At 38.3% G+C, this 24,200-nt stretch overlaps 1 protein-coding gene across 1 annotated transcript; it reads right to left on the reverse strand.

Annotated features, from left to right (window-relative positions):
* Positions 1-1,405: 1,405 nt before the first annotated feature.
* sfrp5 (secreted frizzled-related protein 5) lies at positions 1,406-12,860 on the reverse strand. The gene is made up of 3 exons (XM_077730163.1): positions 12,043-12,860; positions 5,599-5,676; positions 1,406-3,474 (listed from the first exon to the last, which is right to left on the reverse strand). Exons 1-3 carry the CDS (start codon positions 12,599-12,601, stop codon positions 3,146-3,148), a joined length of 966 nt encoding a protein of 321 aa, XP_077586289.1. The 5' UTR covers positions 12,602-12,860; the 3' UTR covers positions 1,406-3,145.
* Between the last annotated feature and the right edge of the window lie 11,340 nt (positions 12,861-24,200).

Here is a 24,200-nt window from a genome sequence, read left to right on the forward strand (position 1 = left end):
ATATTCAACATTACTGCAAGATTGGCTCAAGCCACGCACTGTCCAAGCAGTATGGGGTTACACCTTTACTTCCATTGTAATCATCTTTACAGCTCATTATTCAAAGGTCCTGCTCTTAACCCCATATATTCTCACATAATGCTCAGACAACATATTTCTCAGTTTTCATCTTTTTTTACACTCTTGGTTATCATCAGCAACACAAATTAGTTTTCTTGGCCCTTTATTTGGCAATAAAAATAATGTTGTCATTCCCAACTCCTGTTTTTTTTTGCAAGACACTCACACATGGGCCAAACTTTACACGTGCATCCTCCCATGACATTTATTGCACAAGTCACTGAAATGAAGCAGCACATCTCCTTTACAACTACAGGGCTCAAGTCCAGGTGGCTGCATGATTGGAACTGAGTTAATTTTGCCAGAAAATATGATTTATGTGAAAGTGATGGATGGAATTTGATGACATATTGGAAAGGCAGCAACATATTCAGCAATAAATTCACACACATTCGCATCTTAATGCTCCCTGGTGACTTTGTACTTCGTGCCGGTATTGATAGCAACATCTCAATCCAATTTATCATTCTATCACTCACCAACGGAAAAAAAAAAAGTGAGACGGAACAGAAACAACATGATGGGAGCAGCCTGTTTGGACTTTTAAAGGTGATAAACTATCCAATTTTTGAAAAAGGCATTGACATAGTTGCTATTTTGGCCAGGTTTGGTTTACTAGTGGTAGTTTTGATCATAAAACTTGCCTTACTTTATATCATGGGTTCCAATGTAATGTAACAACTCTGATTTCACTTTACAGTGTTGGTTTAGGGTTTAGAAATGTAAACAATCCAGATGAAATGAATAAATTCCGTTTCAAGCACAAGTCTGAGCTGAAGCAGATCTGTTTTCTATCCACACAATCTTTCCATTTCCAATCTCCAAGGTTTTATTCATGTTTTTTTTATCATTGCTATCATTTGTTTATCTATGCATGTCTCCATTTGTGTTTATTTATCACTGAGATAAAGTGATGCTGGAAAGAATTTTGGCATCCAATGTCATCATGCTACATTCAATTGATGTGAGAATTTGCATTCTAGAAAACAGAAATTCCGATTGCAGAACAATAATGATGTTAGGGTTAGGGTAAAAATTAGTAATCATGCTTGATGGCTCTTCTGAATTTGAGGTGACATTTTTGGGAAGATAACATTGTGTTTTGTACAAATTCTGAGCCAAGTAAATTAGTAGGTAGCATTTTTTTCTATTACTTTATTGTGCTTATCTGCATTAAAAGCAATTTCTAAAAGCCCTCTGATTGGTCACCCACTTCATGTCATCAAGAAATTGGAAATACACTACCAGATCTACACTTTAGAAGAAATAACACATGAACAAAATATTAGTTTTTGTACAAAATTTCAAATATACTTTATTCATTTACATTTTCCAAAACAAATGTGTATTTCAGTAACGTAACTAATTACAGGTTAACTGATTTAAAAAATATATTGTCATGGTTAAACATGTCTTGTTTTGTTGCAATAAAAACTGAGAATTTAGGCACAATGTTTATGTGTATAAATGTAAGTTTTGCTATCATACCACAGAATATTTAAACAAGGAAGAAGGAAAATAAGGGGGAAAATGTGTACTAATGACATTGGCTCTGTCTAGAGTCTCTTTACTTGGCCTCCTCAGAAGAACTTTATTTTCTTCTTCCATATCAAAAAGATGGAAATTTCCATCTTTCAAAAAAGCAGTAGATAGCAGCATCCTCCAATCAATTTGTCTTTTAGCACTTCTTATGCAGTTCCTCATCCTTATCCCCAATGTAGAGAAATTATTTCCTAATCCTGTATTCATGGGAATTATCTAAATCACACATAATTCAAATCCACTATCCAAGCTGTCTATTTGTTCTTCCTGCAGCACTTTGCTGCACAGTCCACATTTAGAAAATCACTCAATTGAGAAATATAATTAAAAAAAAGATAATTTCATTTAGAATTCACATCATTATTAGAATTTCTATTGTTGAAGTGGATAATATGTTGCCGCATATTGTGGTAGGGATTGAATCAACTCAGTGTGTTCTCATGATGATTTAGTAGGATGGCATATAAAAAAAAACATCAACATTTCACAAAAATTGAATTCTCTTTCAAAAATCCTCCTCGTTTAGTAGCCTACAGTCAAGTTGGGCAAACACTCTACAACAAGTTAGTCACCTGCAAACTAAGGTCAAATACACTTTTTAATTAAAAACTAGATACCTGTACAAGCATACATTAACTGAACAATACCTTTATTTATACAACTTAAGTTGTGTCAGTGCAGGTGTGATTGGGTAAAAGAAGAAAAAAAAAAAAAACAGAGCTGCAACACGTTTGCAGTCCAAGCCATAAATTGATTCTATTGTTGATAAAATATTCCGATGTATTGTTTGGGATGCTTGGGGAATGAAGGTTTTGGGATAAGTTTGGGTTAAATGGCTGGGGTCAACGCTGGAATTTGATTAGGGATGAGAACTATGTTAAATACAGCAGTTTATTTGCTGTGTTGAGAGATTCCCATCCTTGGCTCTGATAAAATTGTGGATAGAAAAATAAAGCTAATGGAGACAAACAACAAAAAGTCATTCATCCACTTATGACAGTGCATTACGTTTTCTGAAAGATCCTACTAAATTGCCATGAGAACAAACCATTGCTCCGTTACTTGAAACAAGAAACAAAAATATGACAATGTAACCCCACTCCCATGTTATTTGAAAGATTACAAAAGAAAAGCTCTAACCCTTTAGAAACAGTCTTTGGACCATGTTTTCTGGGATTTTTGAATCAAGTGTAGATAATACAAAAGTAAATCATGAGCACGTGGCGTTAAGATGGTTATTGTGTACAGCAGGGGTGGCCAACTCTGGTCCCCGAGAGCCCCTATCCAGTCTGTTTTTCATATCTCCCTCCACCAACACATCAGAATAAAATAATCTGGATCGGTATCAAGCTTCTGGACTGCTTGCTGATGAGTTAATCATTTGATTCAGGTGTGGTAGAGGAGGGAGACACGGAAAAGAGACTGGATAGGGGCTCTCGAGGACTAGACTTCGCCAGCCATGGTGTACAGTGACACCGAGCTGTCACTGGAAAACAGTGTGGTAGGTTGGACACTGATGGGACTTCATGTATTTGATGGCAAACTTGAGCTCCTTGCTCTTCTTGTCCCATTTATGGATGGACATGAGCAGCAGTTGCTGGTCCACTTTGCGACCCATGATGAGGAAATTGGAGCCTAGGCTGTCGAGCTGCGAGCAAGGGCAATTGGCGCCATTCTTGATGTACAACACCAGTTTCTTAAGATCTTTTTTACGCAGCACACCCTGCTTCAGGACTTTCTTCTTCTTTTGGGCTGCAATCAGCTTTTTATCACCTTTTTCTTTCTTCACCTCCTTGATTTTCATCTTAAGGACTAGAAAAAAAAATACACAAAGGTAAGAAGAGATCGTAACACAATGTGTTTTTGATCTCAATTTCCCTCTTAATTTATTACCACGACACAAATTTTGTGACCTACGATGGTGGGAAATGATGTCAAGCTCATGACCAATTTTGAATAGATGTCCACTTTTCTCTAAAATTCCCTTTTTAGGGCCAATTTTTTTTCAAATCCCAAATATTGTGGTTTATCGTTTCATACCCGCAGTCAAGTATTTTGACAGCAAAAATACAACATTCCCCGCTCCAAGAATGCAGAGGTCAGTCAGAAAAGGCTTGGCTCTATCGATCTAATGAAGTACCGACTGGTACTACTTAGTAAGTCTAATGTTTAAATGGGTTCTACTCATGAGAGACTAAAATGAAACTGCCAGCCACTAGAGACAGGAATTCTCTGGGCGAATAGTCTGACAGCTGAAATTAATCACTGGCCGGGCAAAGGCACGGAGGTCGTTGAGAGGCATCGCCGCGGAGTGCCTGGAAGACGGCCATTTCACTTTTCGTCTGCCTGTCTACTGTTCCATAAACAGCTTCTGATATGTGCACTCACTGCATGTGAGGAGATAGCGTGCTATGATGTGGAATGTGTGCGCTGTGTGGGTTCATAAGCGTAGCCTTACTCCCATCGTTTACATGCCTTCAAGTCTGAGTGTCTAGGACTGTATGAAAGAATACATTCAGGTTGATGTGAGAACTGAATATGGTTGTTTTTTTTTCTATCATAATGGAATGTAATGGAGATGTATAGCCAGCATCATAGTTTTGTAAGTCTATTTAAAGGGGCAACATATTAATGTTGTGATATGCTTTACTATATTTTTTTCATTACTGTTAAGCAAATAGCTAGAAATTGTGGGTAAGACAGAGTGGATGATGGACCATAATTGTCAATTTTTTTGGCCAAAATTGTGTTGATTACATTTTGAATAATGTTGGAATTGTAAGAAAAAATAATGTAAATAATAATGTAATATTGGAAACTAATTGTTTTAATAGAACACTTATTCATTAATCACTTGCTTGTCCCTTGAAAAAAAAACTGAGTTCCTCACAGATGGTCCACCATAGTTATAGTACTATAGTCATTGTATTAATTATTTTATGATATTTTCTGTTCCTGGTTCACCCATTTATAGTTCAAGCAGCAACTACTAAATACTGTAGCAGGGGAATAATACATTTCTACCATATTAGAAAAATGGGTGGTCGCTTTATCGTTGTTTTTGAATTTTATTTGCCATGCATAACATGAAAGGGAGTTTAAAATGACTTTGAGACAAATAAGAACTCGTAATGTGAGATCAAACTATCGACCATTACACCAAACCACATGCAACCTTGTCTTTGTCTCACCTTTTTGTCATCCAGAAGCATACATGAATAGCTCGAGGAATGTCTTGCTCACGTTTCATTTTAATGCCCAAGAAGAATGTCTGCGATGCTTTGAACAGTGATTTGTTATACAGCTATCAATCAGCTACACTATTTTTATTAGAGTGGATAGAGTCATGATGAAAACATACTTTATGATGCTTGTTTGTGCAAATATGATTTACAGTATGATGGCAATTATCATTTTATAGGTATGTGTGTGTGTGTGCTTTTGCCAGATGACATACTGGAGCACTCGGTTAAAGAGCTGAGCTTCTTGAGAAAATATGACTTTCAGCACTGTGATCCAGTCAGATTTTAATCATGTACTGGTGTTGAAAAAGTTAGATCAAGTACTTAGACGCTTAGGCGGGTGGATGCAAATATACAAAAATAGAACTGAATCAATTGGTGTGCATCAATTCTAACCCTCTGTGAGAGAATAAGGCATTTATTTTGTATCTGCCTCCATGTGCAGGTCATTACGGTAGCTTCTAAATTTGTTTTATTGTAGCTAGTTGTAATCCCAGATTTATTAAAAAGCAATGTTTTAGGTAATAGTTATATATATATTTTTGGGAAATTGCTGGGTCAAAAGTAACACTAGTAAGGTTGTTGAGCAAAACTTCTCTTTAAATTATATTGAGTTTGAGACACTAGCCATGCTTCTGCCTTGTTCTCTTCAGAGCAAATGAATAGTGGCTGAGGTCTGCTGCAATATACTTACCAAAATCACTCGCACAGTAGTGCTCCATGATGTTGTCTGCCTTCAGCTCATTGTCACACGGGGGACACACCTTTGACACTGAGGGAAAAGAATGAAAAGTGACACGTTAACGAGGGCTCCAGAGAGCACAATTACACATTTCATTAGTAGCTATAAAGGTCAAAATAGCCCAGAACGAAAGACTGCGTCTGTAAGAAAACATTAAGGCCTCAGCCCTTATAAAGCAACACCCCCTCCCTCCCTGTCAGAAGCGATTTGCTGTGCATGCCTTACACACACCAGCAGACTGAAGGATGTTTGCTCTGAAATGACACAGCAGAAAAAGGGTTTAATTTGGGCCTGTGTATATTTGGGTGGCAAAGGTGTGGTCTTGAACGTAAACATTTCAGCAGAAGAAGTTGAACATTCATATTGTGAAACAACAAGTGGCCTAAAAACGACAAATGATGTTACTTACTTTTAGTAGCAAACATTTGTGCATTCCTTCTCAAAACTCTGTGATGCAATTATGGAGTACACATACAGTCAATAATAAAATGGAAAAATTACTTTTGTGGCACAGTGGACGAGTGGTTAGCATGTCATGTTCACATTTCTGAGTTTGAGGGTTCAATCCCAGATCTGGACTATGCTGTGTAGGGTTTCCATGTTTTCTCCGAGCTTGAGTGGGTTTTTAGGCTGTTTGGACAATCTAAATTGCCACAGGGTATGAATGTGAGCGTGAATGGTGGTCCGTCTCTTTGTGCCCTGCGATTGACTGGAAACCGATTCAAGGTGTCCCCCGCCTGGTGAGGGCTCCAGCACCCCCGCATGACCCTTGTGTGGGTAAGTGGGATGGATAATGACTGAATGTAAAAAAATACTATGAAATTAATAAAATAAAACCACAAACTTAAAAGAAATAAGCCATTTTCATAAAAAGGCATTTCAATGCAAGACCTAATTGTTAGTAATTATCTGGTAATAATAGTTGTCGAACATATTAACCATGGTCCTCTCACAGTCAGCCAATATACACAAGCCCTTTGGCTTATTGAGAGACTCTGGCAGCATAATGTAAGGAAAAGAGGGTGCAGGAAGTACCTCAGCCGAAAAGTATTGGAAAAGCTAAAGAGAGAGTGAGTTCATATTTCTATTTTTTTTTTTAACTTGATGCCTCACCGTAGTATCCCAAATATCTCCCATTTCTCCACGTCATGTCTTCCTGTCATATGTTTACAGACGCACAAGTAAACATACACCAAGCCTGCGTGGCGAGGTTAAATGTCACAGTTCGAAGGTTATCACCCCAGCCCAAACCTCAGTGTCTGGCCAGATAATGAGAGAGGTCAAAGTGTAGTATGCCTCGCTGCTTGGGTCGCGGCGGGGTGAACCCCCTAACCATCACATTGGAACGAGTCTTGAATTGACTAACTGCCACTTTCACCCGTGAGAGACAATCCATTCTGTCTTATGGGGGCTAGCCTCTAATTATCCACACTAAAAAATAATTACTGGGGTGCAAACCACTTAACAAGCAAAACGATGCAACTTGCCCAGTCTAACCACACTTAAATGGTTCTAGGACTTAGTGGTGTAAAATTTAAATATTTTTTACACTACTCATCAGTGAGTCGCAAAGCACTTTTGTTTTATTTGATTTAGTTTAGATTAGTGGCTATGTGGTGCTTGACATGAAGGAGATGTAATATGTTTTTCTCATATGAAGAGTAGAATTGATTAAAATGAATGGCTTGTGTTTTCATCAATTACCAACTTTGTCTTTACATCTAGCAACATTTCCAACACTTTCACATCAATGTCAACAATGACCCTAAGGTTAACCATTTGCCGTCATTGCCGATTGTCATACAACCTCTCTAAATACTTAATTCAATGAAAACAATATACAAATGCATAACAAATCACACAAAACCCTCTCAATCACATTCAAAATGTACAAATTGCACACATGGATTCGAACCTCAAAAACTCCACCAGCACTAGAATGTCACGTTTAAATCTAAAGTACTATATCTCCGAAAGAAAGATATTTATTGTTGCCTCTGATTGTGACCAATGTTGATGATGGAGAAAAGAGCCTGTAAACACATGCACACACACACACATACAAACTTAGACTCACCAAAAATGCCTGTGTCTATTTGGAATGAAACATTTACAGTACATCTTATTCTGGCTCTGCAGTAATTCATCTTTGTTCCCTTGAGGTTAGCATAGTGGCAGGAGGCCTGTTTGAGTCAGTTAGAGCTTGGAAAGGAACTCAACGTTTGGATGCCTGCAACGTGGCGCCTGTCTGAGGAATCATGTCAGTTGTGTTCCGCATTGATGTGCATGCTGGTGATTTGTGTACCCGTTCCATCCGTTTGTCATCAGTTTTGGACAACCCTGTCTTGTCATGTGCATCACTTTTTCCATCTGTGGGAAAGGATTATGTTTACTTAGATTGTATGCTGGGAATAATAGAACAGCCTTACTGGACAAGTAGTGACTGTCATTTAAATTGATGACAATTAGATTTCTCGGCTAGAGCATTCAGTTTTGACAAATACATGACCCCAACAAAAAGGTATATCCCCCAAAAAACATTAAGTATAGTTTCTTATGCATAATTTTAATCCACTGGTTGAACCATGTTGCAAGTGTCTCTGACATTTTGAAACAAAAATATATTTTTTATATATTTTATTAATGAAAACCCCTAAGAAAAATTAGAAAAAAATGTCCTTACAACTGTAGAACTTTAGGTTCATGAACAAATATTACCATAACACATTTATATTAATTAACTAAATAGTCCATTAAATTTGGCACCTAGTTTTGTTTGGGCTTTGGAGCAACATTAAATATGAATTGTATAAAATGGATTTAATCATCTCAGAGATAATATTTAACATGAACTATCATTGACTTTTCTTATTCATAGTCACACAAAGGTTGAACAGCTCTCATAACGTTTTCATAGGATCGCTTGACATGTCTTTTACCTCATCCCCTTGAGCATGAGCTTCACATTATCTTTTCTGTTCTGTTGAAAATATGCTCACTACCTCATAGTGGAGTGACGCTTGCAAGTTATGAGCAGCAACGCTTTTACGACATAAACACGGAGCTGTGCCGTAGACGTAATGCAGCATGTGATTTAAGTTGGAAACCCTAACATCTGTTTAAATGTAGCATGCAAACAGACAGGGGATGTGCAGAGTGGGGGGTTCTCGTACATAGCCTTACAAGAGGACACCCTGGTGACTTTCTAAAACGCAGCACACTTCTTGCAGCTGCAGGAATTCTAAATTGAGGGAAAAAAATACATTTTAAAATGGCTCTGGTGGTTTCATGGACAGCACATTGGATAACATTTTCCCTCTCAATGCGCAGCGGTGGACGGCATATGAGTAGCTTCCACTGTCCTGGAAGTGAGTTTACAGTTTTACTCGAGTATGGTTGTAATTTACACTCGCCACATCACTGTCAGAAAAGACCATATCTTTCACACCTTGAAATCGGACTATGTGTGCACTCATGACACAACTCAACGTATGTGAAATGTTTCGTAGTCGACTATAATAAGGATTTGGTGGACGAAGATGGAGTTTCACCTATAACACATCAAATGTCATCAAGTGTTTGACTTGTGTGAGCGAGTGCATACACTCTTCTCTCTTTCGTCTCTGCAGTTGGACACAAACTTGTGCCAGTAGAAGCTTATCCACCATCTTTCTCTGTGTATAAATGTCAGTATTGTTTATAAATTTTAGCAGGTATGCAATGCGGAAAGTGCGGCCAATGCCGCAATTCTGTGGTATGAAGTTGCAAGTTGCAAGTTAAAATAAGAGTTTCTGCATATAGGAATGTAGAAAAAAATGGGTAGTCTTTCATTCATTCAACAAATTATAACTTGAGGAGTGTCCTCTTGATTAGTTAGTGAAGTTCACTAGACACTATTTCATAAAAATAAGTCAGTAACAATTACAAATGTTCCTCATTCAAAAGGAACTTTGCGAAGTGATTTTGCGTTGTAATACTTCATCACAAAGTAGGGAAATTAACAGACGTCAAGTAGAGTGTCATCATTTAGTCAAGTCTAGCCAGAGGTTGTCATTAATGTATTGTGAATGCAGCTACAGCTATATTAGTGGACCTGATGATGCAAGCAGGTTAGTGTTGGTATGTCTCTTTTGCACACACCATTTTTCCTTTCAATCTTTGTATGGCACCTTTGACATCCCTCTTTATTTTTCTTTCGGTGGACAATTTGGTGAGAAAAATTCTTGGATGAGCTCGTTTTACCCTATTGGGTGTGTATGTCTATGTGTGTGTTGGGTTGTGTGGGTGTGCATGTCTCTTCAGGATGTTCTCACATGCTTATCTAAGAATTTCTTTCTTCTCCAACCCCTGAGCCTTCAGGCAGAAAGTGATATGGCTCCGCTATTTTTTCAAACACACTCATCTAATAGTTATAGCGTGTTGCTACTATACAGTATTTAATGTACCAGTTGTTTAACCATACAAGCCAATTTTGAGTCGATATGATCTTTGCAGATATATTCACTGCCTGCTCCCAGTAATGGAGCCTTGCACCTCTGATTGTTATTCAAGTAGATGACCTCCCTTATTTTGTTTTAGGGGAAGGTGGCAGAAGAAAGTTCCTCTTTGTTGGAAGAATGGCTCACACAAGTCGTAGAGGCCTAATGTCACATAGTTGATCCCTGTCCTATAAAAACAGTGCAGTTATTTTCCCCTAATGGAATAAGTCAGCTCTGCATACATTCACCCAACAATCTGTTCTCACTATGACTATACATGATTGCAGACACTTGGCTGTGAACATTTTTGATTAAAAGCCAAGATAAGTCGCACATATTGATTGACAGGGCTAAAAATGACATTCCGGTATTTTTTGGTTCTCCTTTGTCAAATCCCTGAGCATTGCCTAAAAGCTAATCTTACATCTCTGTGAAAATCTCATTTATTGAGTGTTCTTTTGTTAGTTAACAAACCGGAGGTGCACTAATTTAGTGGAAAGCACATAGATGCCAAAAGGCACTTGAAATCAATAAGTGGAGTAACAACAATGAAGCATTTCTCTTGAATGAGTCCTTATTTAAAACACGATTTTTCTTCTTCCTCTTCCTCTTTCACCTCCCCTTCACTCTCAGTCTGTTCACCGGGACAATTGCACTCATTCTAATTCCGTGGTGGGCTCCCCTGTCCCATCATTTTGACAAATTACTGAGACTGCAGTAATTGGCCCTTCTTGCTAATTGGCCTTCTGGCCGCCAGCCTGACGAAGGTACAGCAGACAGAAACAAAAAGAAGAGGGGACAACCCCCCGACTCCTCTGCTGTCAACAGACTCCCATCAGCTCTTTCACTCCCTCTCTCAACACTCAGCGCTATTGTCAAGGGGATGCCCAAGTAGCCAACTCCACACACACCATTGCTTCTTTAGTTTCCACTCCTACAAAGTTTTTGTGTCTGATTTATTACCTCATTCAGGACATCTTTATTAACCTTTTCCACAATCAAAAAAACTCTTTGACCAACATCCAAAGAAAATATGTGGAGATTTGAGACTCATCAATCAATCATTAAAATATGACGTAATTATGTGATAAAAGTGTGAAAAAATGTTTTAGTGGTTAGCCAGTGGTTAGTGGTGTTTATTTGCCTGACTTTGGTGCGGGCAGCAAGCGATCAATTCCCACACAGTGGCCGTATGATTTTAAGCCAGCTTTGGTTTCTGTCTCTAGGTGTGCCATACAACTGATTAGCGATCAGTTTAGGGTGTGATCCACTTTTCGCCCGGAGTCTGGGATAGATTCTAATACTCCACAACCCTAATTACGTTTAAAAAAAAAAATCTAATTTATGGATACGAGCACACCTTTTTTTGTTTGTTTCTTTACTGTTAACATAGTTCACTGGTATACTGGGTTAGAATCCAGATCGGTCCACCTGTGTGAGTTTGCATGTCCTCCCTGGGCCTGTGTGGGTGTCCTCCGGGCACTCCGGTTTTCTCCCACATTCCCCAAAAGAAAACATGCATGGTAAGCTGATTGGACACTCTAAATTGGCCCTGGGTATGGTTGTGGGTGTGCATGGTTGTTCGTCCGTCCCCTTGTGCCCTGCTGCCACCGATTCAGGGTGTCCCCCGCTCCAGGATGAAGCGGTTCAGAAAATGAGACATAATTGATGCCAGACCGCACCTGTAGGACTAATGTTTTCCGTCATCATAATTTATTAATGATCTATCAAATGTTTAGTTGTGTGTTTCTAAAATATTAATAAAATATATTTTCATTCTAAAACCATATTTTTATGACCAAAAATCTACGTGTATAAACTGTGTTTCATGGTTAAAGTCCAAACACTTTAACCTTATAGGACAATGTGTCATGCTTTGACCTGTTATGACTAAGTATAAGTTTTAAGGTTGGAATACCTGGCGGCTGGGTTGCATGGTTGGCAGTGAACTGCATAGGGATGCAGAGGTCATTGTCGATGGGGAACTTATCACATGTAAGCATCTCCGGCCAGGGAAAGCCGTATGTCTCCATCACGGGAGCGCAGCTGTCTCTCACAGCTTCGCACAGTGACCTGCAGGGGTAGATGGGCCGGTCCAGGCACACAGGCGCAAACAGCGAGCAGAGGAAGACCTGGGTATCGGCATGGCAGCGCTTGGCCAGGAGTGGTACCCAACTTCCCGCCTGTTGCTTGACCTCGGGCATGGTTTCGTGGTCCAGAAGGTTGGGCAACCTCATCTTCTTGTAGCCCACATTGTGGCAGAGACGCAGGTCAGCCGGTATGTCCACACACTGGGGCTGCTTAGTGTAGAAGCGGCCATTGTGAAAGTTGTCCGACTGCCAGCTGTAGTAGTCATATTCGTCCGCGGCTGTCACGCTGAGGATGAGATGGAGGAAAGAGAGGAGCCACAAGCCCAGTGCCATTCGGAAGGGGTGCTGGGTTGATGCCCACCTAGGGCTCTTTTGTCCCTGTGCCATGCTTTTTCTTTCTGTGCTCAGCAACTCAGAAGATTGTATTCAAGTAGTCCAAAAAACCAATCAAGTGAACCACTGTAATCCAAAAAGTTTTAATTCCTTCTCCAATGAGTCAGCCTTTTGCAAGCACACAGATGCTCCTCAAGCTGAGTGATTTTGTGTGAATGCTTGGCTTCAGTTGACAAATCAAGGGAAGGCGAACACACGCAGCTTATCTGGTAAATTTCCCTGAAAAAAAATGATAACCCTTTGCTTGCCTCTCTCAGTATCACTCTGAGGCTCTAATGAGGAGTCCCAAGGATTTAAGGCAACCGGGCAACCTGCCCCCCACCCCCAGCAGCCTTCGAGGCCACTCACCTCCTCACTGGCCTCCTCTGGCCTCACTCACATCCAGCAGATCCAATCATTTCACAGGAGGAGGTTCCCACTGGTGTTCAGGACAGCCTTACTGACCCTGATCCAGCAACAAACCCCTCCTCTGAAACAAGAGTGAGAACAAACCCTTTGTAAGATGCCACACTTGTATTTTAGTTTTAAAACACATTCCTCCAATACATGCTCTTACAGCACACACTTTTAGCCTCTTTGCTGCAGTTGGTCTGCCATACGTCTACACCATTCCTGCTGTCGTACTTATTACGTCTTTGTCAAAGGCTTGTGCAATGTAACACATCGCTGTGCACGTAAAATATCTGCTCACTTCATGAGTGCTCAAAAGTCTGGCATTGAAGGCCTCTCACATTTGCGTACACACGCACTTGCACATTGAACCAAAATATGTAAACTAAACATATGCACTAAATTGTTTGCTTTTTTTACTGCATTGTATGCAAATAAAACAGGCAAATATTGAGACATTGCACAAGTTGTCAGCTTTTTGATGTTTTTATGGCTTGTCTCTTTTTTATGAGTTTGCCTATCTGCTATTTAATAGTAGCTTACACTTTACTGCCATTCATTATCTTCAACTCATAAAGGATACACTAAAGGTTGGTGCCAGATTCAAGATTTCAAGCATATATTTTTGTCCATTTTAATGTGTGTATTTTTGCTTTGTTTATAAGCTTTTAATGTGTTGAAGTTTCATGCACAAGGAACCATTTCTTTTTCTTTCGCAAGCTCAGTTGAATACTCCTAATTGACAATATGTGTGATACTAAACAAGAATGGTTGTTTGTCATTATGGTAATGTGATTGGCAGGTCCAGTTCTGGTTGTAGCCCGAAGCCAATGTACACTCTTCACACTGTATACTTGGACAACAAATAAAAGGAAATGCATCGAAAAAACTGATAAAAAACGATACATCATGGTATTTCCCCATAACAATCTGGGTCATACGGCTGCTGGAAATCAAACTAAAAGATTCTGGTGTAATGTGCCAGAATCAACAAAAAGACCATGGGGAGGATGTGTGTGTTAACTGTGAGAGTTTGGATGGGATGAACTGATCCGAGCACATTATCAGTTGTTCATGTTGTCTACAAGATCAAATGACTCCATAGAAAAACAAACACTCCACTGAGTTTAATTGAATGAGCTGCAATGGAAAATGCCAAAGCATGGGAGTCCTTATTCTCGTCATACCTTTTGTTATATTTTTAACATACTGTAGTTCCTTCAAATAATGATGATAATTATTTTACCTATGATGGCAGAAAAATGTGAAAAACTGGCTGAGTTTAATGAAAAATAATGTAACGTGGAAGTCTGGATGTTGAATAGTAAAAAAACTGTATCCATTTGAAAAATTGTGCCCAACACAAACATAAGCACCAAGGCCCATTAAACATATTTCACATTTAGGAGGAGTCTTATCTTTAAATTGTAAATGTCTTTCCTAAGCAGTACTAAACATTGTGATCGCTACATGATGTTAATTTTTCACCAAGTCTTACTCATTTTGTCAGTTCTACTTTTTTTAAACCCCATTTTTTACCCGTATTGAATACTAAAACACATGTATCACTATGTACATAATCCCCACTCCACAAAGGTACTATAAAAGGGATTTTGGTGATTCACAAGTATGTGCTGGCTGACTTTTCGGCTTGTCTCATACGGGGTCGAATCAACTTTTTCCACCGGTTCCCGAGAAAAACAAATTTTATGGAGAATCGAGGTGAAGTCACACCCAGAAATTTCATCACTTGTATTGAAAATTTACATTTTGCATAATTGTGAAGCTTTGGTTTGTAAATAAGATCTATTTAAACACAAACCCCTGCACAAACAAACCCACTCTTTTTCCTTCATAATCATGATCTGGCAAGTTGGTTTTCAGACTACTCTGTTAACCTTTGAACCGCAACTAATCAATACTACTCACGGCTAATTATCTGTGGACCTAAGTCTGCCTTGAGGTGGTAGGATTGTCTGATCACACATCTTAGTATTTTTCAATGTTTGATTTGATTTTTATTTTTTTAGGTATGGCTAGTGACCTATTTTAAGACTGTTCGGGTGTTTCCTCTCCATACAGGCACAGTGCAGGGCTAACAAAAGTGTCTTTCATGGTAATCAATCAACAATAGCTGTCTCGGCCAATCAATTCCAATCTTCACTTTCTTGCCTTCTTATTGGATACGGGCTTTAAGATGAGGTGCAGTCTGTATTGTTGAGCCTAAAGGGTTAGCATGCTTTCAAAAGAGGGACTCTACAATTGTGCGTGGGTGTGTGTCCGTGTGTGTGTGTGTGTGTCATTCATTTATGCCCCCCACAAGAGAATGCAAACCACACAAGAAGAACGAGGGAAAAATGCATTTTTTAAGTTAAACATGTTTACTACTCTTTTTCTCTTTAAATGTTCCCCCAGAAAATTTTAAGTAACATTTAAATGGGTGCACAAGTAACAATAGAAGTTTTTTTTTATTTTACTTATAATAGTAAATGCCAGTCAAACAAAATAGAAAACTACAGAAATCCCTCAAATTTCACAGATAATGTTGCCCAAATATGGCCGTGATAATCGAAAAACTGCAAAGTAGGATCACCCCTATTATCACTATCATATTTCACGTTTTTATACTTAGACAAATATACAAGTACAAATATTAAGAACAATGTCATTTTTGTTCATTCATAGTAAAAATAAATTACACAAAAAACACTCCATTACATTATTGAGAGTATAAATATAATTTATTCCTTTCCACCCCTGATAATGACATGACACCTATCATGATTATCCATTAATGCTTATAATGTAATTAAGTGGGTTTGCGTTTGGGCTAGGGCACTAAATGACATTTGTCGTAAGTATCATGAGAGTGTTCATGAGAGGTGTCATGTCACCTGTATGACAGTTGTATGTTATATTAAACCTTTTTATATTCATATTTCATTTAGTATGTTTATTTACATTGAGGCCTCCCTTTAAGTTAATGGCAGGCACAAAATACTTTTTTTTGTGTTCCACTTTTAGAGCAATTAGCATTGTTTGCAATGTAAGATTGAGCTATTCACTTCACTCGACCGCAACGAGCTCTTCAATCCTGCTCACACACAAACAAAATCAGACCCACATGTAACAGGACCTCTGACTCTTGACTCATGGCTTGTTTCAAGATCGTCACAAACACATGCTTGTTGAAATGCGTTGAGAGATAATTTTGGCAGACTTTAACACCACACAGTCAGAAAGTGCCGAGTCTATTGATGGCTGACATGGTGAGTGCCGTGGTTAGGAGAAGTGCGGACAACTGTTTGCTCTCGCTTTGGGAGAATTTGTCACCCGTTTGCCTCTTTTTTTTCTACATCAGGGGTCACACTCATTTACAATTCCAACACGACACATACACGCACACTTCCCATCACAACAAGCCTTCCAAATGGTTCCAGCTCATTTTTTCTAAAGGGTCTTTGAACACATCACCGTCATGGAAGCCAATGCATAGAGACAGAGAGGAGAAAGGCATAAGCAAATCAGAGTAGGATTTGTGTGTGTGTGTGTGTGTGTGTGTGTGTGTGTGTGTGTGTGTGTGTGTGTGTGTGTGTGTGTGTGTGTGTGTGTGTCTGTGTGTGTATCTTTTATTAAAATTCAGGGATCAGTGGGAAACTTCCCAAAACACTATCTATCAAAAAAACACACTTACAGACTCAAACACACACTTGTAAACAGAAACTACATCAATGCAAACAAAATTCAATGTTATTGTCAATGACGGTCCCTGAGATGATTTATTTCAAGAATTGCATTTGTAGTAAATGATCCTTGATTAACAACGTCCATTTTCCTGTCCCCCATAGGTGATTGTTAGTGAACTTCCAAGTCGGTCACCTTTGGTGACTGAGTGATGTTTTGGTGACTTATGATCTGTACACTTGATTAAGTCAACTTGTCAATTTGATGGACGAGCTTACTGAGCAAGAAGTCACGTCAGATCCTTCCAAATATGTCGATGAGGACAGTGCGAGCCCTTAGAGACTTGTTCTGCTATCTCTTCATCTTTATCTTGTGTGTATGTGTGTTTGCGTGCATGTATGTGTGTATGTCCCTTAATGCCCTCCCTGCTCGTTTTCTGAAATGACCAGGGTCATCAGTTAAGTCACCTCTATTGAGGTAAAAAAAAAAAAAGAAGAAGGAGAGCGATAGGAGTGTTTTCCCCATATCTCTTTGAAAGATTTCAGATAACATTTTTCTCTAATGGGTGAAAAGGTCTTGGCATATAACGTTTTTTTCAAATATTTTACGAGGTTTTCCTTCTTTCTACATAGGCATGGATCAAAAAACTTTGACATATTATCGGAATGTGTTTTTAATTATGTGTGATTGCCATCAGTTAAGAAGTTTAGGATAGTTTGTGCTAGAATCACTTGTGTCATATTGAGTTGATATTTTACTTTTTTTATATTTCTACTCATTAAAATTAATACTTTAATTCCATACAGTATTTTGTCACATTTATTGTCTGAAAAAATCACAGTAAATTCCTTGAACTGCTTTTTATAGTATCAAAAACATTTTATAATTTAATTTGATGTTGCCACTTCAACTAAAATTGGGAATATTCTTAGCCAGCATAGTTTGTGACAGCATTGATGTTTGTTACTTTTTATGCAGATTTTCAAGTGAATGAAGTTGAGAAAAAAATGTTGGAATATAAGGCCTACCAATGACTCAAATTGAGTCTGTTTTAAGTCTTCTTAGGACAGGATTTGTGTAGCCAATATGTCTGGAACACACCATTCAAATTACTAGTATAGGTATAAAAAAAAATACTTAAACATGCTGAGGGAAAAATGCTGCTTTTTTTGGCATGCAGGTTTCATCAAACCTTTAAATATGTTTTACTTGGAGGAAGAAATTGTGAGGAAGGTCCCCCCCTCCAAAAAAACCACTATATTTTTATCACTTGATAAAAGGTAAATGTTTATTTTTCTCTGTAAAACTTAAAACCAACTGTGAGGATTTATGACCACTTTTTCTTCTTCCCTTTTTCTTGTGTTGTACAAGTTTAATATAATTAGTTTTTATGCACAATATTTTTTTTGTAGATTTGGAATTCTCCACAGAAAAATAATGATTTCAATTTTTTTGTAATGGTCGCCATAAAGGAATTGGTGATGTAATTTGTCATCAGATTTATGTTACATTAATATTTAGTCTGCTCTCTTTTTTGTGCACTTAACCAAAGTTGTTTTGTTTGTATGACAAAAGTATTCTTATTTTCTTCAATTAATAAAGAAGGGAAGTGGTATTTATTTTTAAACAATAATACAAATACTAACCCAATAGTGTTTTGAGTCTGAAAATTATATTGGGCTTTTCTGCAGTTTAAAATATATGGACGTGCCATTTGTCATGCTATATTAACTCACTGTGCGAAAGATTTCCAAATTTATCTCTTACATTATAATAACTGATACTGAAACCACAATATTTATGACCAGTGAAAACTAAGTCAACGCTTGAATACAATGGTGCTTTTCATGGTTCCATTGGCCAAATGTGCTACTGTACAATGTTGGCAAAAGAAGAAGAGGGCGCCGACATTGGCGTCATGCTACGTTCCAGACCACTGTTGCTACTATTGGGCAACGCCAAGTTGGGAATAAGAAAGGCATAATAATTCTCTCATCGTTCTCACTTTCTCCATGTCTGCCACACAGATGAAAAGTGTCAAGGGTAGACCGCCTGACTGCTCTACACCTCGTCAAAGGAAAATCTTCCCAGTCTTCATCAATGAGGTTCAGTGTGCTGAGGTTATGCGCTCCTGCTCACATATCACAGTCATTACTCAGGTATGTGTTTGGCAGGCTGTAAACCTCTATTTAAGAGTAATCCACACCAACTCCACAAATCTTACAGGTGTAAATCATGTAACAAGGAGCTGAAACATTATTGCATTATTCCAATGAGCCTTGATTGGGTTTCAGGGTGTGGAAAGGTATTTCGTGTTGAGTATGCATTATGAACCGCATCAAAGACTCCCTTCAACCATGTATTCACTGCCGCTCTCGTCTCTTTTTGTTTGACTGCACCTGGGTAAATTTGCTAGCCAGTCCTTACTTCCATCACGTTTGCAAATTCTCATCATGAAACTGCTACTCCTAATGACCTGTTTACATTCAGTAGCACCTTGACTGGCTTCCTGGAAAACCTCGTAGGCAGTTCTGTGACTGTTGAACTTTTCCATAGACTTCCCGAGAAGTCCCACTTACATGGTCGATCTCCACACTTATTCTGTTGAACTGTTCCACCTTATTTCACCCTCATCAACAGAAGTAGAGTAAAAAGAAAGACTTATATAATTATTTCAATTTTATTAGTTGATTTATGAAAAAAACTAGTAGCAAATACTGCTCTTCACCACCTTTTATTCACAAGTGAATGACAAAGTACTCATGGTGGCACATACATACCATCAGCATCTTTGTGTGGAAGTCTCACATTATCACGCGATTGCACCTAAATTCACATGTTTTCGTGAGAGCCTACGAGGTTTGGGGTATTCTGGGGTGGTATTTTGGGGTTTGATTCTTCCTGGATTTTTGCCTCTCTATAATCTAACAAAGCCCTCATTATTTCCTCTGTCTCATAGCCAAATACATTCTTAGCTCAAAAGCAACCAGCAACACTTTCATAGAGGTGACACATCTGCAATAGTGGTATACAAGTGGTATAATTTAGAAGTTAAAATGAATAAAAATAAGAAATTCAATGTCATTTATTTTGTGCATGTCCCTTATTCTACCTCAAATCCACCTAGAGCCCAGAGAAATAGATTACCAGGAAAAATTCAATTAACATTCAAATCTTGCTGTGCTGTGTGTGTGGCCCAGATATACTAGTTCAACAAACCATCAAATATTTGCTTTGACACGGAGGTTGCATTGTTGGCATTTCTCAGACAAAGCTTTTGGAATTCACGTCACTTGCAGTGTACAGTAGTAATTCACTCGCATGACTTCCGCTCAGGCACTATGGGTTCATTTCCCAGTCAGTGACCATGCAAAGGAGTGCGATTAGTTGAGTGTCTGCATGTGTTCTGCGAATGACTGACGACCTGTCCTGGTTCTATTCTGTCTTCAACCTAAATCCAGCCAAAATAGAGTCTGACTCCCATTGATACGGAAGATGATACATAGGCTGACAGATGGAATTTTCAGAATCCTGCAGGTTTTTTTTTCTTTTTTTCTTTATTTGCCAATATATCTTAAGTCTGATTATCTGTTCAGGAAAACTCTTCAAAAGTCATCATGCTTTTTGACAGTTGCCAGTTACAACTTTTCTTTACATGTGTTTATCCCATTCCTTTATTAATGTACCTGCTGCTGATATTGCATACAAATGGGAAGAACTGGTTGTTCCTGACATGTAGCTATGAACAAACAGATCAGAGTACTAGAGATAATCTCGGACTCTTTAAAATTAAGCATGTTTGGACCCCAACTTACATGATTTCAGGGCAGCCTGCACCTGGAAAAGTGGGTCATTGTTTGAGTTTGACACATGCTCAGGTTTTGATGAGCGTCTGGAACACTTCATCAATGAAATTGAATCATTACTGTTGGAAGGGAATCAATAGAAGCTCAGTAATGTGAGGAAAAATCTTGGCAGTGTATGGCGCATCACTGCAGGATCTCTTTCAATAATCTTTTCATGCTCGGCCTCAAGTGTCTCTTTCTTTCCAAGTGGTAATCAGGTCTCATTCTTAGAACCATCTTGGGACCCAGCCCACATTTTCATATGATTGCCCTGCTTCTTTACAAACGCAAAGCAGCTTTTCTCACGTTGATGCTTGTGGCTGTTCCTGTTCACATCTTTTCTTTTAGAGACTACTTTGTCTCCATCACTGCTTGAGAGGTGATGGTATATGGGGTAGATGGGAAGAGCTCACATTGCGTTGAGTCAGAGAATAAGAGAAGGTGTAATTTCCTGAGTTCAAGACACAGGTGGGTTCTAAAAACAAGCTGGTCTTATTTCCTCACTTTGAGAAAATGTAAGTTTAAAGTTTGTCAACGCTAAAAGCTAAAAGAAAATAGATTTTGGCCCATGACAGGATGGCTGGATCACATTAAGAGACCCACATTATGAAAATATTTCCTTTGCTGTTGTGTATTCATCATATACATGCATTCTATTTGTAAAGACTGTATCAGTTGCTGGAATCAAGATCAACATAAATTAAACTAACGACGTGTGAGTGTTGTTCAAAGTTTGGTTGCATGAGATTTGCCCTAAAATCTACATTTTAGATGGAGATAGCATTACCTGAATGTTATCTGTTTTTTTTTTTTATCATCAAACATGATGAGCGATATGTTATGTAAGGAGTTAAATGTACTCCCTGTGTTTTGTTTATCTTCTCAGGCGGATCCGGCTTAGATTTTGTTCCAGACATTATGTTCCCGGTGACACACAACTACACAGTAAGGAAGTATGTTTGATTTACTTATATGTGCTATGACTGTTAAACATCAATGTTGTCATTCAAATCTAAAACGTTTTATGTGATTTAAATAGATGGTTGTAATTCAATAATTTAGAAAAAAGTAAGCCATCTAGATATCTTAAATTCCTTCTACCATTTGCCAAAATACAAAAAAAACAAGAATTATAAATCCCATAACAAGCTGTGTCTCCAAATAAAACATAAATATTTGTGATGCTTAGATCTAATTTGTGATGATTAGATTTCCACTAGAGGACGCTGTTGATACCTTTGGCCTTGGGATGGTGACTTGTCACTGCCCATCCTCCTTCTACAGTGTAAATGACATTGCACATACTCTGAGTCATCTCATGAGTAGTATAATGATGCCACTGGGGAACAAGCATGTAACCATCACTAGTATGTGCTCATGGCAAGAGAGCAGTGTAAAACCGATGTAGGCATTATGTGGTGACGACCCACGGGACGTTGCCATCTGCTCTGAAATCTGATGGTTGGAAGTCGGCCTGGTGAGCTTAGCTTCTGTCAGTTGCACCACTTCCGCTTGTTTCGACATGGTGGAATTATACACGACATTTTCATTGTGCCAGTTTAAATAAAACACACTCATTATATTACAAGTCTCACAATGTACCGCATCATGTGAGCTTGAGAGAATCTTGTAATTTAGTTTACCAATTTTTTTTTTAGTTTTAAAGAGTGGGACAATAGCACCTCTTAGTTTACCCTTGGGGCTTAGTCCTTTGTCTTCCTGGGACGTTATGGAAATGTCTATGCTGGGAAATTTGTGGAAACCATTTGATTAAAGCTCTATTCTAACAGTTGCACATGGCAAGGTCAATGTAATTGCACTTGTATGATTTTAGTGAGGAACAAGACCATCAAACACATGGAACGAACTAGAACCAAGATGATGAGCCAGGCATTTTTTGGCTGGACAGTCTTGAACCAAAATGTACTTCCAACATCCAACTTCTTCCACTTTGTCTTCTTATCTTGACAGGCTCATTTTTTTCCCCTCTCCTTCCTTTGGGATAGCACTGCTGGTGGTATCCCAATATCCACAATGGGAATAGTATAGCAGCTTGTGATGCTATTAGAATACAACAATGCAAAATCCATAAAACTCATAAAAGTCAACGTTTCACACTGAATGCCACACAGGACGCATACAAAAGACCAAAATAATTATTCTTGATGTCGACATATTTGCAAAGATGGAAAGGACACAAGAGTCTCATTGTTCTTGTTCACTTTTTCAACTTATCCATTTTACTGGGAAAGAAGCTTGATATGCATTTTGTGTGCCAGGTATTCACACTGTATTTTTGCTCATTTATAAAAGCATGAATCAATCACATTGTGTGACATCACCAACCACAAGACAATGGGGAAATAAGTCCTGCATGGTGTTAAGTCATACATTTTCAACAACGCTTATCCTTGTCAGGGGTGTCGGAGCGAACATGCAAACTCCACACAGGAAGGTGAAAACCGACCGGGAATTAAACCCTCGATTTCAGAACTGCGAAGCTAAACAGCCTTTCACCGTGCCATACTAGTGTTAAATTTGTTAACTTCCCTTTAGTAAAAAATATTTGTCATAGCACTCACTGAACGCAATCAAACTACCTTACATGCAAGTTTTATTTGTGGGCTATTCAACCGTAAAAAGAGTTTTCATCACTCTTTTACCGTCTCATGATGTGGAATCTTAATGAACAAAACAAATACACAAAAACTGATGAAACACCATTGTTTATTTCTCATGCTCACTGAGCTGGAGTAGAAATATTCAGTGAAAGTTGTCAGCTCCTTAAACGCTATATGGATTCTAATATGAATGAAATGAAATTTCCCAAATACGGGATGAAATAAAGTTCTAACCTAACCTAATATGAACTTCCCACTGCTTTGATGTTGCTTCACAAGTAGAAAATGTTGCCATTTTTCTGGCCATATTTACCTGACTGGCTCTGGTTGCAAACTTTGCAACCAGATTGTTGAATTTTGGCCAATCTTGATCTGGCCCTCTTCTGAGGTGGATGAATACAAATATTCAAACAAAAACCTCTGCTTCAACTAAAAAGTCCCGGCTGGTGCTCTTTCACCATTTTATGGATTCCACCCAGTAGCTTTTAGGCTGCAAAAAAGATTTCACACATACAAATATACTCTGTGCCATATATAGTCAATGATATCAACTGTGATGCTGACACATACGTAATCATCCAGGCAAGACACATAACTTTACATTATCAACCAATAAAACATATACATATTCAACACTATTAAAACAATAAAGTCTTTCAATGATAACTTCAACTTAGCAAGCAAAAATGGTGAGTTTCGTTGAAAGTACATGTCATTGATAGAGGTCAGGACGATCCCACCGTTCATTTCTGGGAATGCAGAGTTGGGGAGGAAGGATGTGTGAAGAGTAAACATGTTTATCAAACAGTCTTCGAATGTTTTCCATATTCACGTAATTCTGGATTGATTATGATGTTGATGTATTGTGTAACTTTCAAAATTAGCTAATGTATTAAGAAGAATAGGGGGATATGTACAAGTTCACCTCTTCTCCTGGTCAGTCAATTACCCCTTTGTGTCCGTGTCAGTTGTTTTTAATAACAGACTTGTTATGGCAAAGGCTATGCCACAGATAAAGCCAATGTTTTTCCTTCAAATAGGGTAAAAATTATA

The sequence above is a fragment of the Stigmatopora nigra genome, chromosome 12 (assembly GCF_051989575.1).
Source record: "Stigmatopora nigra isolate UIUO_SnigA chromosome 12, RoL_Snig_1.1, whole genome shotgun sequence".
Taxonomy (NCBI): domain Eukaryota; kingdom Metazoa; phylum Chordata; class Actinopteri; order Syngnathiformes; family Syngnathidae; genus Stigmatopora; species Stigmatopora nigra.